The following is a 16,107-nucleotide window of genomic DNA, read 5'->3' as shown; positions in this document are numbered from 1 at the left end:
AACATTACAATAGCAATGTTAGAATAGGAAATACTGGGAACAACATTTGTCAATAACTGAGGAACGGTTAGGCAAAAATCATGGCACATTTATTTATTACAATTTTATGTAGGCATTAAAAATAAAATATACAAAAAATGTACATATACATACACATATGCAAAAGTGTTTATAAAATAAGTGAAAATACAGCTTTGAGTTTTATATACAATTGATTACAAAGTATATACACACACACAGACATAATTGATTATAAATTACTATGAATAAAGTTAGAGATTCAAATAACTCTCGAGTTAGGGCAGTGAATTTTTTGGTGCATTTTTCTCTAAAGTAAATCTGTTTACGTTGAGCCGGAGGATGACAGCTTTTTTTTCTATGACAGTGTTGTTTTTGCTTCTTTCCTAGTCAACACAGACACAGAAACTGCCGTTGTCAACGTCACGTATGCAACAAGAGAAGAAGCAAAAACGTAAGTAGATTTGGACTTTTTTTTTTTTTGGAGGGTTGTCTTTGAATTCCACTGAGTCCCGTGTTTACACACCTTTTTTGAAAAGATGCAGCCCTTTGCAGTGTTAGTGGAACTCCTGGGCATTTATACCAGGATGTCTGTTTGCTGTCTATACAGAGACTTTGTCTTGAAAAATGGTGAGCCAGGGTATGAAAACCAAGGTGGGAGCCGTGTCTTAACAGCTGTGTGACACTGTCACCTGGACTCTGCTTTGCCAACCACTGGGAGCCACTTTTACCTGGACTTTCCTCCATGCACCAGGAGGATGAAGCACAAGCCTATTTCTGTCTACACTAATTGAATGGATACTAAAACATAAACTTGTCCTCTCTGTAATATTAGAAGGGGGTCCACCTCAGAGATATCAGCAGCAAGAACTGTCAGGTCGTGGTTAATCGAGGACACCTGGCTGGGGTTCTTTTTCCTGGACCCTCTTCACTCCCTAGTCCCCACTCATGACTCCATTGCTTCAGTGATGGTTCATTGTGAGCTTGGCTATTACTGAGCATGGCATTGAGGTTTTTAAAACACAAGTTCCTTTTCACAGGAGGTCCTTGAAGTGCCTGTCAGGTCATCGCAATGAAGATGTGGTCACATGTTGTCATGCTTCATGGATGTGACATAACCTTTGTTAAACATCCAGCATTATAGTTTTATTTCTTCTTCAAGGTTTCAATACACATGAACATAATATTTAACCCATTCATGTACTGAGTTTTCAGAACGTGAATTTTGCATTGAAAAAGGCAGTAGTTCATTTGCTACTGACTTTTGCACACATATGTAAGTAGGATATATACTAACACCTCACCTTTACAGTTCTTCTCCAGCTGCCACTTAGGTAGGACCTCTGTACACATTACTTTGTTGCTTTTATTGAATTCAAAAGGCATTACTTTGTAATAAATTCACAAACCCTAAAAATTAACCTAGTATAATAGGGTTATTGTTTTCACATGCTGACAGAAACATGTAAAAAAAACTGGCCCATTTCATGTATAATTTTAAAAATGTAATAGTGGGATGTCATTTATTTCATATCAAATAAATATTTTTAGATAATAATACTCTGTGCTTTTGAGGGCTTAAGGAGATAAATGGTATCTTAACTGCTTTGGGATAATAAATGTTGAAACCTTTCCAGAAAGACATTGGGTAATACTTAATAATGTTAGAATTCTGCATACTCTCTGACCCAGCAACTCCACTAGGAATTTATCCTGCCTGCAAAGTTGTGGTTGCAAAGGTGCCCAGAGCAACACTGTATATAATGGTAAAGATTGGACATTTTATATATTTATATATATATATATATATATAACAATAGCGGATCATTGCAAAAACGATGGCAAACCAGTAGAATGTTAAATGGCCAGTGAAAATTAAATTGCAGGATATTTAATGATTTGGAGAATGTTTGGAACATTAATGATTTTTTAAAGGTTAGGAAAAAAATATGTATGATATTTATTTTTATAAACATATTTAAGAAAAACAAAGATATAGAATTAATTAGGACTTTTTCTTATTTGTGCTTATCTATTTCTCAATTTTCAATAATAAATATGTATTATGATTAAAATGATAAAAATGAGTCATAATTTTATACTGATATTCACAGAGTCTTTGATAAGGGGACTACAGCCTTGGGTGGTGAAACAAACCGGAATTCATAATTGTACATCAAGCCTGCCCCAGCCTATACAGTGTGATGACTGTTCGTTAGCCACGAGGTCTGAGGGGGCAGAGATGGCGTCTCACTGCTCACTGCTGTATCCTCAGTGAAGATTAATGGCCCTCGCATAGGCTACTAGTAAATGAAAGTGAATGAACCAGCCCACTGACTAGAGGGTCTTCTCTGACTTCGCTCTCTGACAAAGCTCGCCTGTTCCTGCTGCATTTCAGAGCCATCGAGAAGCTAAGCGGGCATCAATTTGAGAACTACTCCTTCAAGATTTCCTACATCCCTGATGAAGAGGTGAGCTCCCCTTCGCCCCCTCAGCGAGCCCAGCGTGGGGACCACTCTTCCCGGGAGCAAGGCCACGCCCCCGGGGGCTCTTCTCAGGCCAGACAGATTGATTTCCCGCTGCGGATCCTGGTCCCCACCCAGTTTGTTGGTGCCATCATCGGAAAGGAGGGCTTGACCATAAAGAACATCACTAAGCAGACCCAGTCCCGGTACGTGCCTCCGGGGCTTGCCTTTGCTTCCTTCTGAGGGGTCCCCTGAGTGCTGGTGGGTCCCAGCCATCCTCAATTTGCTTTTGCTTGCATCAGCAGTGGGTGATAGTATGCTGTATGGGACGGTGGCTTCTTGAAACAGAACAATTAACAGACTAACAGAAAACCCTCGGCTTTAATGAGCTTTCCTGCCGGTTGCCTAAAGGTCATATCCTGAAACACTAAAGCGTCAAAGAAGGCAGTAATGACCTCACAGCCAAGAATTGTTCTTATAAGCTAACTAATGCTTGTGAATGCATCTGTTTCTAAAATAGCAGAGGTATGGGGCTGAACTTTGTGGGATCCTAGAACCCACTTGCCTTAGGTCTTAACCCCTCTCCTGAGTCAAAGCGCTAGGTGGTGGTCATTCTTTGAGACCACCGAGGTAATCTCACAAATAGCTACATAAAGGAAGTGGGTGAGTCACTGCTATATGGAGCAAGACATAAAGTACATTAGCCTTCTATTTAGTTTTCTGTCTGTTTAACTAGATTGCACTGATAGTAGGAGTTGTAGTGGGTGAAATGACTTGTGTGGTTGTTGATTTTTGTATATGGTTCATAAGACCACAGCATGAAGTAATAAAGCAAGCACAGGACTTGAAAATAAGGACCCATGTTCAGGTTTTACCACTTAATGGCTGTATGATCTTGGAAAAAATGTTTAGCATCTCAGAGCATCAGTTGCTTCTTTTGTAAGCCAGGATCATTGTGAGAAATAGGGCGATCAGACAGATTGAATGTAATAATTACTGTGAAAGCACCAAATTACTGACAAATACTAGTTATTTACCTGCCTAGTGCATTTTATTCATGTCATGTATTGAGAGCCTCGTACCATGAAAGAGAAAACACTGTTTTCCTTAAAGTATCTGAGTTACTTCCAAATAATGGACACTTACTTGTGTCCCATAGTAACTCTCCTTAGAAGACATAATAGAGAGGGGAAGTACTGTCTGGTGATCCTTTTATTTTAAAATCAGCCTTCCTGCCCCTCCAAGTTTGCGTCACTGTGAAAGTGATCTTTATTTATATGTCTTTTCCCAGAACTGTGAAAAGTGGCTTTAAAAATGCAACAAGTTTAAACAGAAGTGAGGTTAATTCTCAAAGTGTGTGCCCATTTTTTTAAAAAGTAGACCAAAGACTTGGATTTGGCCTTTCTAACAATCAAAGTAAAGGGGGATACAATCAATTATGTGATTTTGAAAGCTGACAAAAACAAGTAGGGCCACTTCAACCCAAAGAAGTCTGATAAAGTTATCAAGCTTTTGAGCCATTGGTTTTAAGAGCCTGGAAGAAGGCAGGCTGCCAGTGGCAAGTAAATCAAAACTTAGGCAGAGAAAGTGCATGCCTCTGTTTCCTATCCACAGTCAAATATATGACGCTTGCTTAAATTTGGTGTTTGGATTTGGGTTAACATATGGCTTTTAAAAGCTGCAATCAGTTGAGAGACTGGCACTGTGCCAGTGTGCCATATTATCCTGCTCACTTTACTCTTCACTTCTATGATCATTTGAGAGATGACAGAATACTTCATTTACCAAACTGGCTTCATGACCAAGTTGGCTTGGTGCCTTTTGTCCCACAGCATGCCTGTAAGAAATATTCCCTTCTAAGTGGAGCTGTAAAGCATTTAAGTTTGGCATAAGACAGCCCCTGTACTGCTTGCCGCCTTCTTGGAGAATGGCACTGGTTGCAGATGTGTTAATGACACTTCCTTGTCTGTGCCCTTGCTGTACGTGGGCTGGTGCGACACTTTCTTGGGACTGGTTGGGATCCTGTGCCAGACGACACTGTGCTATTGCACCTGATTCTTTTCCTACAGGGTAGACATCCATAGAAAGGAAAATTCTGGGGCCGCAGAGAAACCCGTCACCATCCATGCCACCCCAGACGGGACCTCTGAAGCATGCCGCATGATTCTTGAAATAATGCAGAAAGAGGCAGATGAGACCAAACTGTAAGTTTGCATGCAATGTCCAGATCGCTCAACAGAGAATAAGACCAGGTTCTCATTCATGTAACCCAAGAAAAATTTTAAAAGTTGTAACTCTTACGTTAATTAAAGGGAGCAGGGGAAGGATTATTTTTGAGAAATTTGTTCCCAAGGAGAACACAGTGGGAAACAGATCTTTTGCATCTATAATGTGGCTGTTTCTCCACTTGTGTGTTTCTCTTGGTGTTTCTAATGCTTCTGTCACTCACTGGTAGTGATTCTCAGTAGGGACATATGTGCTGTGCGGTCCAATGCCGTGCAATGGTGTGTTCTACATCTGCACTGTTCAGTACAATAGCCACTCGCCACATGTTGCTGTTGAGTGCTTGAAATGCGACCAGTGCAATGGAAGAACTGAATATTTTAATGTATTCAAATTTGAAGTCACATGTATGGCTAATGGCTATCACATTGGACAGTGTAGGTATAAAATGCACATGGTCATCCAAACTATCATTTACTGTTCTGGAAAGGGTTTTTGCCACCTGCTCCTACATCATTTGCACTGTTACATTTCCTTAAGTCGTAGAAACTGGCATCCAAGTGGCTACTTTATTCTTAATTCCACTTTTTTTCTGCCTTCTCCCCTACTTCTTTTTCTTTTACAAAATACAACTTGGGATTCCTGAGCATTGTAACGATTTAAAGAGCAAATACAGTTCTTACTAAACTAATTGACTTTGTATTACAAATGAATTAATGTTAATGAGTTAGATTAATAAAAAAGGTTTTATGTCAGTTTGGCAAAATCCACTTAGGGGCATTGGTAGCACTTCCATAGAAAACCACTGAGGGATGAATCGAATATAAAATTAATTTAGCAAATAATGTGAGATAAGAGTGTTCCAAAACCAAAAAGATCAAAGTCTTAGTCCCTAAAAGAAAAACATTACAAATCTATTCCAAGATTTCATAAGGGACTCTAACCCTTCACTTATGAATTATTTACTCTGTTTGGGGCTTTTGCACCACCCCACCCCCAGATGCCACAGCTTAATTTGAAGAAGCCCCTCTCTCATCCAAGTTATTTGTAAATAACACGCTCTTTCGTCCTTTAACCTAGGTGCAAACAACTTATAATATTCTACATAATCAAAAGGACTGATTTATAAATTGGATTTTTAAGTTTTTGTGTAAAGCCAAGATAGAGTTTGAATAGCTTTAAAATACATGTTTCTTTGAGTGCCACGCTGTATGAAGCACTGTGCTGGGGGGTTGAGGCTATAGTCATGATGAGGACCCAGTTCCTGCTTTCCTGGAGCTTACAATCCAGTGGGGCAGACATTCACTAAACAAATAATTACACCAGTACATGATTAAGCACAGCTATGAGAAGTGCTATAGTGGAAAATGACTGCATATTATTACAGACCCTAATTAAGGCTTTGGGGGGACAGGAGGAGATTTGGGCATTTCAGAGAAGGCCTCTCTGTATAAGTGACATTTAAGCTGAGCCTTGAGGGGAATGAATAAGAGGTGGAGGATGTAGGAGCAGAGGAATCCTAAACTTCCTTTTTATTCATGTACCAAATATTTATTGAGCACCTACTATGTGCCAGGTACTGTTCTATGTGTCAGTGAACAAAGGTGACCAAACCTCCTCCCCACCCCCCCAACCCTGCCCTCTGAAAGTTACAGTTTTTTGGATCTTCAACTATCTGTTTAGTGTGAGGCAATAATAATGCATCTGTTGGATGCTTTTGATCTCAATAACAGAAAACATGAATAACAACTGGCTGAAGCAATAAGAAACAATTATTATGTCATGTAACAAGAAGTCCCAAGTTAGAGTGACTCCAAGTTCAGTTGAATCATGGACTCAAAGACTCATGACTTTTCTTTCTGCTTTACCTTCTTCAGGGTGTCTCATGTTCCCCTGGTGATGACAGGATGGCTGTAGTGATTTCTGACTTTGTGTCTCCACAGAATACTCAAAAATTGAGAGAAGGCATCCTTTCCTTTTTTTTTTTTTTAATTGCGGTTAAAAAAAATAACATAAAATTTACCATCTTAACCGTTTTTAGGTGTACAGTTCAGTAGTGAGTATATTCACGTTGTTATGAAACAGGTCTCCAGAACTTTCTCCATCTTACAAAACTGAAACTATACGCTTGAAACAACTTCCCCTTTCCCTCTCCCTCCAATCTCTGATAACTCCCGTTCTACTTTGTTTCTATGAAGTTGTTGACTTTAGAGAACTCATATCTAAGTGAAATCATTCCGTATTTCTTTTTGTGACTGGCTAATTTCACTTAACATAATGTCCTGAAGATTCATCCATGTTGTAGCATGTGATAGGATTTCATTTCTTTTTAAGGCTGAATAATATTTGTGTATACCACATTTTGTTTATTCATTCATCCATTGATGAATTTGGGTTTGCTTTCCCCTCGACTATTGTGAATTGTGCTGTTATGAACATGGGTGTGCAAATATCTCTTTGAGACCCTGCTTCTGATTTTTTTGGATATATAACAAGGGAGGTTGCTGGATCATATGGCAGTTGTATTTTCAATTTTTTGAGGAGCCTCCGTACTGTTACCCATAGCAGTTGCATCATTTTACAGTCCTACCAACAGTGCACAGGGGTTCCAATTTCTCCACATACTCACCAACACTTATTATTTTCTGTTGTGTTGATCGTAGCCAGACTAATGGGTATGAAGTAATCGTTGGTATTAACAGTGTCTCATTGTGGTTTGTATTTGCATTTCTCTGATGATTAGTGATGTTGAGCATCTTTTTTATGCTTGTTGGCATTTGTACATCACCTTTGGAGAAATGTCTATTCAAGTCCTTTGCACATTTTTTAAACAGGTTATTTGATTTTTTTGTTGTCGAGTTGTCAGAGTTATTTATATGAGTATATTCACTGTTGATTGTGTCCTTTGATGTACAAGTTTGTTGATTTTTGCTTTCGTTGTCTGTGCTTTGGTGTCACATGCAAGATACCCTTGCAAAGTCCAATGTCATGAAACTTTTCCCGTGTTTTCTTCTAGTTTTAGTTTTACATTACATTATAGTTTTAAGTTTTACATTTAAGTTTTTAATCCATTTTGTGTTAATTTTTGTATATGGAGCAAGATAAGGGTCTAGCATATGGGTATCCAGTTTTCCCAGCACTATTTGTTGAAGCGATTGTCCTTTCCCAGTTGTGTAGCATTGGCACTCTTGTCAAAGATTATATGACCATATACGAGTATGTGAGAGTTTATTTCTGAGACCTCTGTTCTGTTCCATTGGTTTATTCATCTGTCTCAATGCCAGTACCACACTGTTTTGATTACTGTAGCTTTGTTTTGAAATATATGTTTTGAAATCAGGAAATGTGAGTCCTCCAACTTTGTTCTTTTTCAAAATTATTTTAACTACTCAGGGTCCCTTGCGATTCTATACACATTTTAGAATGAATTTTTCTATTTCTGCAAAAATTGCCATTGGGATTTTGATGGGGATTGCATTGCATCCATAGATCACTTTGGGTAGTATGGACATCTAAACAATATTAAGTCTTCCAGCTTATGAATGTAGGATGTCTTTTCATTGATTTCTTTTTTATTTTTTAATTTCAAGATTTTATTGGGGAAGGGGAACAGGACTTTATTGGGGAACAGTGTGTACTTCCAGGACTTTTATCCAAGTCAAGTTGTTGTCCTTTCAGTCTTAGTTGTGGAGGGCACAGCTCAGCTCCAGGTCCAGTTGCCGTTTTCTAGTTGCAGGGGGCGCAGCCCACCATGCCTTGCGGGACTCGAGAAATTGAACTGGCAGCCTTGTGGTTGAGAGCCCACTGGCCCATGTGGGAATCGAACCGTCAGCCTTCGGAGTTAGGAGCATGGAGCTCTATCTAACCACCTGAGCCACCGGGCCGGCCTTTTTATTGATTTCTGTTGTCTTTAATTTCTTTCAGCAGTGTTTTGTAGGTTTCAGTGTACACGTTTTTTACTTCTTTGATTAGGTTATTCCTAAATATTCTTTACAATGCTGTTATAAATGGAATTATTTGTTTAATTTTCTTTCTGGATTGTTCATTTTTAGTGTATAGAAACAACTGGTTTTTGCGTGTTCACTGTATATCCCATGCTGGTGCTGAATTAGTTTATGCTGACAATATTTGTGTGGAATCTTTAGGTGTTTTTACATATAAGATTATGTCACCTGTGAATAGAGATAATTTTACTTCTTCCTTTCCAATTTAGACGCCTCTTATATCTTTTCCTTCATTAATTGCTCTGGCTAGGACTTCCACTACTATGTTGAATAGAAGTGGTGAGAGCAGGCATCCTTGTCTTGTTCCTGATGTTAGAGGGAAAAGCTTTCAGTCTTTCACCATTAAATATGATGTTCACTGTGGGCTTTCCACAAATGGCATTTATTATGTTAAGGTAGTTTCCTTCTATTCCTAGGTTGTTGAGAGTGTTTATCATGAAAAGGTGTTAAATTTTGTCAAATGCTTTTTCTCTGTCTGTTGAGACAATCATGTGGGTTTTGTCCCTCTTTTTGTTAATGTGGTATCTTGCATTGATTGATTTTCATATGTTGAACCGTCCTTGAATTCCAGGAATACATCCCACTGGGTCATAATATATATATATATATTTTAATGTGCTTTCAACTTCAGTTTGCTAGTATTTTATTGAGGATTTTTGCATCAGTATTCGCATCAGGGATGTTGGTTAGTAGTTTTTTTGTTTCTTTTTTTCTTGAGGTGTCTTTGTTTGGGTTTGGTATTAGAGTAAAGCTAGCCTCACAGAGTGAGCTTGGAGGTGTTTGCTCCCTTTAGCTTTTTGGAAGAGTTGGAGAAGGATTGGTGTAATTCTTCTTCAAATGTTTGGTAGGATTCTTCAGGGAAAATATCTGGTCCTGGGCTTTTCTTTGTTGGGAGGTTTTTGATTCCTTACTCAATCTCTTTACTTGTGGTTGGTCTGTTCAGATTTTCTATTCATGTTTCAATCTTGGTAGCTTTTGTGTTTCTAGGAATTTGTACATTTCTTCTAGGTTATTCAATTTGTTGGTGTATAACTGTTTATAGTATCTCTTATAATCATTTTTATTTATGTGGTATAAGTTGTAATGTCCCCTCTTTCATTTCTGATTTTATATATTTGCATATTCTCCCTTTTTTTCTTAGTCTAGCTAAGAGTTGTCAATTGTGCTGATCTTTAAAAAAACCAACTCTTAGTTTCATTGATTTTTTTTCCCTCATTTGTTTTTCTATTCTCTGTTTTACTTGTATCTGCGCTAATCTTTATTATTTATTTCCTTTTGCTAGCTTTGGGTTTAGTTTATTCTTTTTCTGATTTCTTCAGGTGTAAAGTTGTTGACTTGAGATTTTCCGTTTTGTTTCTTTAATCCATTCAGCCAAACTATGCCTTTTGATTGGGGAGTTTAGTCCTTTAACATTTAAAGTAAATACTAATAGGGAAGGACTTACAATTGCCATTTTGTTCATTTGTTTTCTATATGTCTTGTTGCTTTATTTTCTCTTCTTTCCTCTCTTACTGCCTTCCTTTGTGAAGTTTTGGGTTTTTTAGTGATATGCTTTGGTTCCCTTTCATTTCATTTTGTGTATAGTCTGTGGATTTTTTTGTGGTTACCATTGCAATTACATAAACATCTTAAAATTATAGCATTCTATTTTAAACTGATAACAACTTGACTTCAATTGCATTCAAAACTATTCCTTTACAACTCCACCCTCCACTTTATTATGATGTCACAAGTTATTCTTTATGTATTGTATGCCCATTAGTATAGATTTATCATTATTGTTTTTGTCATTTAAATTTTGCATCAAAGTTACTATAGTGTAGGTCATTGTATTTGTGTATTTACTTTTATTACAGAGTCTTATTTTCATATGGCTTTGTGTTGCTGTCTACTGTCCTTTCATTTCAAGTTAAAGGATTTGCTTTAGCATTTCTTGTAGAGCAGATCTAATAATAATGAACTCCCTCAGCTTTTGTTTATCTGGAAAGTCTTATTTCTCCTTCATTTTCAAAGGACAGTTTTACCAGATACAGTATTCCTGGTTGACAGTTTTTTCTTTCAGCAGTTTGAATATATGATCCCACTCCCTTCTGGCCTGCAAATTTCTGCTGAGAAATCCACCGATAATCTTATGGAAACTCCTGGGTATGTTACTAATCACTTTTCTCTTGCTGCTTTCAAGATTCTCCTTTGCCTTTGACTTTAGACACTTTGGGTTATAATGTGTCTCAGTGCGGTTCTCTTTGATTTATCCTAGTTGCAGGTTTTTGAGCTTCTTGAATCTGTATGTCCATTTCTTTCCTCAGATTTGGAGAGTTATCCATAATTATTTCTTTAAATAAGCTCTCTGCCCTTTCTCTCTTCTCTTTATGGAGTCCCATAATATGTATATTGATCTACTCGATAGTGTCCTATAAATCCCTTAGCCTCTCTTTACTTTTTGTCATTCATTTTCCTCCTCTGACTTGATGATTTCAAATGACTAGTCTTCAGGCTTGCTGATTCTTTCTTCTGCCTGTTCATGTCTGTTGTTAAACCTTTTAAATGAATTTTTTTCAGTTCAGTTATTGTATTTTCAGTTTTATTGTTTCTGTTAGGTTGTTTTTTATAGTTTATGCTTCTTTATTGATATTCTCATTTTGTTCATGCATCATTTTTGTGATTTTGTTTAGTTGCCTGTGTTCTCTTTTAGGTCATTGAGTATCTTTATGACAATTATTTTAAATTCTTTGCTTACAGATCTACATTTCTTTAAGGTCAGTTCTTGGAGCTTTAGTTTTTTCTCTTGATTAGTCAATGTTTCCCTGTTTCTTTGTATGGCTTGTGGTTTTGTTTTGTTTTGTTTTTGCTTGGGTTTGAAAAAACAACCACCTTTCACAGTTAGTTTTTACATACTAGCTTCATTCAAGAGAAGACCTTTATTAATAGCCTGGTTGGAGGTTCTAAACCTCTTAAACTTTTTTGATCACTTTCCCTGGCTTCTGACTGTGGAACTGCCGCTATAATATACTGTTTACCTCTGTTTTCAGCAGCTTCCAACTTCTGCTGCCAGTCTCATGAGCACTCTAAGTCAGGCAAGACAGAAACCAATTCCTCAGGTATCCCCCAGACAAGCTAGAATGTTGGACTCATGGTCAAGTCTTTTGTTTGTTTTAGAGGGCAGAGCCCTGGTATGGAGGATTGCTTCTTAGCTGCCCCTTGCTGTGTTGTGTAGGTGAAGGAGCATGAACAGGCACTCCAAATATTACAATTTTTCTTCCCCTTTTGCTGGAATCTCTTCTTGGTTTTATAATAGCCTGGGTGCTGTAGCTTCTCAGCTGATCTTTAGAGTTCTGACAGTTATTCTGACCAGTCTCTTGTTGTTAACTCGGAGTCTCTGTGGGGGTAGGAGGGCCTGAAGCTTTCTAGTTTGCCATCTGACTAATGTCATTATCCCTTGTGCTTTTTCAAGAGCAAGGAAAACCTTCCTAAAGTCACCCAACAGACTTCTCCTTATACCTCATTGACCAGATCTGCCTCATGGACTTACTTCCAACCAGTCACAACAAGGGAGTATAATTCTCATGGTTTGGCTTATGTTAATGAGAATTCAGATACTGGGGTTAGTGAGGGACTTAGCTTCTAACTTGATACCTGAACAAAACGGCTTCTATTTGTAAGAGAAAAATAGGATAATAGCTCTTGGGAGGCAACCACTGTGTCCACCTGAAATATTAAATTGTTGATTGTCTCTTTTAGAGCTGAAGAGATTCCTCTGAAAATCTTGGCCCACAATGGCTTGGTTGGAAGACTTATTGGAAAAGAAGGCAGAAATTTGAAGAAAATTGAACACGAGACAGGGACCAAGATAACGATCTCATCGTAAGCCACTCATTCAGATTAATTGTGCCCAATAATGGAGAATTTGAGCATTTTGATATGTCCAATTCATTCATCTGGTTTTCCCTAAAATGGGGATACAATCACAAGTGATATAATTGTCTCCACAACCATCAAAACAAATACATAAATAGTTACCAGTGAAACATTTTTTTACTACAGATATGATCTAAGTCACTACAAAGATTTGAGTTAAGGTGGCAGGTATGCTGTACCACAGTGTGTGGTAAGGAAATCCAGTCTTCTCCCTGCCTCCTCCACCAAGACTTGTTTGTGACCCTCTGGGATTTATTTTTCCTTTTGGAAAAAAGGAAATTTCTCTCTTTTTCCCGGTGGCCAGCTTGCAGGATTTGAGCATATACAACCCTGAAAGAACCATCACTGTGAAGGGCACCGTGGAGGCCTGTGCCCATGCCGAGATAGAAATTATGAAGAAGCTACGTGAGGCCTTTGAAAACGATATGCTGGCTGTTAATGTAAGTGCCTAATGCTTTCTTCTGCTGGTTTTCACATGTGTTTTCAGGCAGGACCCAAGCCTCTCTCAGAATAATTACCATTCAGATAGTGAAGAAGCACCTTAGAATAGGTATGCAGTGTTCTTCCTGCCTTCTTGGGGCAAGCACATTAAAATAATCAAGAGACAACTAGTAAATTATGATGAATGCAGTGGACAAAATAATGTGAAACCATTAAAATCATAACTTTGAAGATTTTAAAATGATAGATTGCCTATGATATGTTAATTAAGAAAAGAATATATGAAGGCATATGTAAGTAGGGTTACAGTTATGTAAAATAATACGGACCAAAATGACTAGAAGGCTACATATAAAAATAAAAATAATGGTATGTTAGAAAAATGGGACTCTATTTTTCACTTTCCAATTTTAAAAATGCATACTTTAAAATTAACTTCTGATTTTCATTTCTTGCTTACTGATCTGCTGTTTTAGATTGCCCAGTAAATAATGTCAATCACCTCAGCTCTAACACTTCTAGCAGAGTGATTTAGGTTTACCTTTCTTGTTATTGCTTCCTAGTCCCCATTTCTTTTTTTTTTTTAAACCATTTATTTATTTATTTATTTATTTATTTATTTATTTATTTATTTTAATTAAATTTATTGGGGTGACATTTGTTAGTAAAATTACATAGATTTCAGGTGTACAATTCTGTATTACATCATCTATAAATCCCATTGTGTGTTCATCACCCAGAGTCAGTTCTCCTTCCAGTCCCCATTTCATAATGGGGAGGAGACAGCAGTCTGGCATCAGAAATTTTAAAAACATTTGTCCATTGGCATAGCCCAAAGCTCAGCAGTCAATTTTTGTATTTTCTATGATATTTTTATATATTTTATAACATATACAAAAGAGTAAAGGGTACTGTGATAAGCCCGCATATTCCTATAATCCAGTTTCAACAGTTATCAACTCATGGCCTGTTTTGTTTCTTCTGAACCTTCACCCACCTCCCCACCTCTCTTGAATGACCTTGAAGCAAATCCCAGACCTGGTAACTAACATTTCATAGAGAAATAAATGCTGACAAAGAGCTCATGTAAGTTAAATGCAGACCCCTCATGGCAGCACTTTCCACAGTACCCTCTTAGGTCAGTATTCTCTCTCACACCTTAGCAGCTCACATCATATGATAATTAGGAGACATGATGGGAAGATTCCAGTGTGACCTCTCCCCGTTTGTGTATATATTTGTCTGTGGAAGTATCACCCAATGATCTAATTGTGTGTGTGTGTGTGTGTGTGTGTGTGTGTGTGTGTGTGTGTCCGTCCTCTTGAAATCTTAGGATAAACATCTCTTTCTACGAACACACAGAAAAGCTACAATAGGGTCTGGGTGCTCCAAATATTTTCACCTGAGCATATCACTTAGCTTCATTCATATCTGTACCTAAGTCATGCATTGACAGATGAATAACAAAACTATTAGATCTTATGTATCAAATGGGGTGAAAGGCTAAGGATCCCAACTCTGCTGTTCCAGACAGTCTAAACAAAGGAGAGTTTGCTAGGTGACCCTAGCCACAGATGAGAAAATAGAAAATGTTAGAGAACTGTTTAGTGTTTGGAGAAGGGCAAGTTGGATACAGGCCAGGGTGAGTGACTACATCTCTCTGCCTTTGAAGGGCTGTGTAGTTAAAACTTGACTGTAATCTATATGAGTCTCCCGATGTTTAAATGTGAAATAAACAAGTGAGATGATCACGAACCTGGAAACTAAGTGGTGAAAAAGCCAAAGTTGTGAACCATGCTGAATCTGGATAATGGAGTTTATGTATGTGGTGTCCTAGCGAAGGCTCTGATCTTGCCCTGGATAGAGTTAAAACAAAACAAAAAACATTCATCCAATGTGTTTGAAACATTAGCCATTCAACAAATACTTATTGAGTACTTACTATGTACCAGGCACTGAGCACACGACACTAAGTAAGACAGTCTCTGTCCACGAGGTCTGAAAGGGGACGCAGTAAGTACACAGGTCATCCATATACCATTCGATGAGTGCTGTTTTAAGGAAACCTAGGAATGTTAGGAGTGCAAAGAAAGGGCATTTGAGCAGTGACCTTTGGGGTAAGAGAAGGCTTCCTGGATGAGGGGACACCCAAGCTCTGGTGAAACCCACATGAGGAGTAGCCAGGACTTAGCCAGGTGAGGAGGGAGAGAAGCACATTCCTTTCAAGCTGAACAAAGTGTGCAGGGGCCTAGAGGTGAGAGGGGAGCAGGACTGGGCAGGGTGGAGATCAGGACTTAGCAGAAGAGAGGCCATCCCCAGTAAGAGCCTCGTTTGCTGTGTTAAGATGTATAGATACTCCCAAGGGTGGCAGCAAGCTCTGAAGCAATTCCATGGTCAGGTTAAGATTCGGAGAGCCCATCCTGGCACCAGGGTGGAGAAGAGGTCCACAGGGCCAGGGCAGAGCTCATTAGGAGACACTGGTGCCATCCAGACAAGAGATGCAGGTTGACCCAGGCAAACGGGGGCTCTCTGGTCTCCTCCCCTCATCTTTTTCTCCATTTCTCCCCAGCAACAAGCCAATCTGATCCCGGGGTTGAACCTCAGCGCACTTGGCATCTTTTCAACGGGACTGTCCATGCTGCCTCCTCCAGCAGGGCCCCGAGGAGCTCCCCCCGGTCCCCCCTACCACCCTTTCGCTGTAAGTAGCTCAGCATTCAGGGGTTTGCTCATGTTCTGGGCACCTCCGGGCAGTGGCATGAGTCTGCTGTGTAAAATCTGAACTGTCGTTTGGAGGGGCCGTGCTCGTAAGTGACTGTAGGAGGAATCCTACATTTCTTAGGACTTCTTCCTAATGGACAGATTAATATTACTCAGCTGTGCTCCAAACGTGTGCTCTTAATATTAATAGCATGTGTCATATCTAGGAAAGAAAAACTACTAGCAAAATCACTAACTAGAAGCCTATTAATTGTAAAGGATTTGTTATCTCAAATAAGAACTTTCATGACTGTTGTTCATTTATTAAAATATTAGGGTACCTG

General features: G+C 38.5%; 1 protein-coding gene across 3 annotated transcripts in view; it reads left to right on the top strand.

The window, feature by feature from the left end:
• Positions 1-16,107, top strand: part of IGF2BP2 (insulin like growth factor 2 mRNA binding protein 2) — a 142,072-nt gene that overhangs the window by 106,869 nt on the left and 19,096 nt on the right. For 2 of the 3 annotated variants that reach the window (XM_019735887.2, XM_074329046.1), the window contains 6 exons: positions 409-472; positions 2,417-2,689; positions 4,553-4,687; positions 12,449-12,571; positions 12,930-13,065; positions 15,636-15,764. In XM_019735887.2, coding sequence (XP_019591446.2) covers positions 409-472; positions 2,417-2,689; positions 4,553-4,687; positions 12,449-12,571; positions 12,930-13,065; positions 15,636-15,764 — 860 coding nt within the window. The remainder of the gene's footprint in view (positions 1-408; positions 473-2,416; positions 2,690-4,552; positions 4,688-12,448; positions 12,572-12,929; positions 13,066-15,635; positions 15,765-16,107) is intronic. The other variant, XM_019735888.2, reaches the window with a different exon arrangement.

This window comes from Rhinolophus sinicus, linkage group LG01, assembly GCF_036562045.2.
Source record: "Rhinolophus sinicus isolate RSC01 linkage group LG01, ASM3656204v1, whole genome shotgun sequence".
NCBI classification, from domain to species: Eukaryota; Metazoa; Chordata; class Mammalia; order Chiroptera; family Rhinolophidae; genus Rhinolophus; species Rhinolophus sinicus.
Note: the sequence above shows the minus strand (reverse complement) of the source record. Positions and strands in the feature narration are given on the sequence as shown.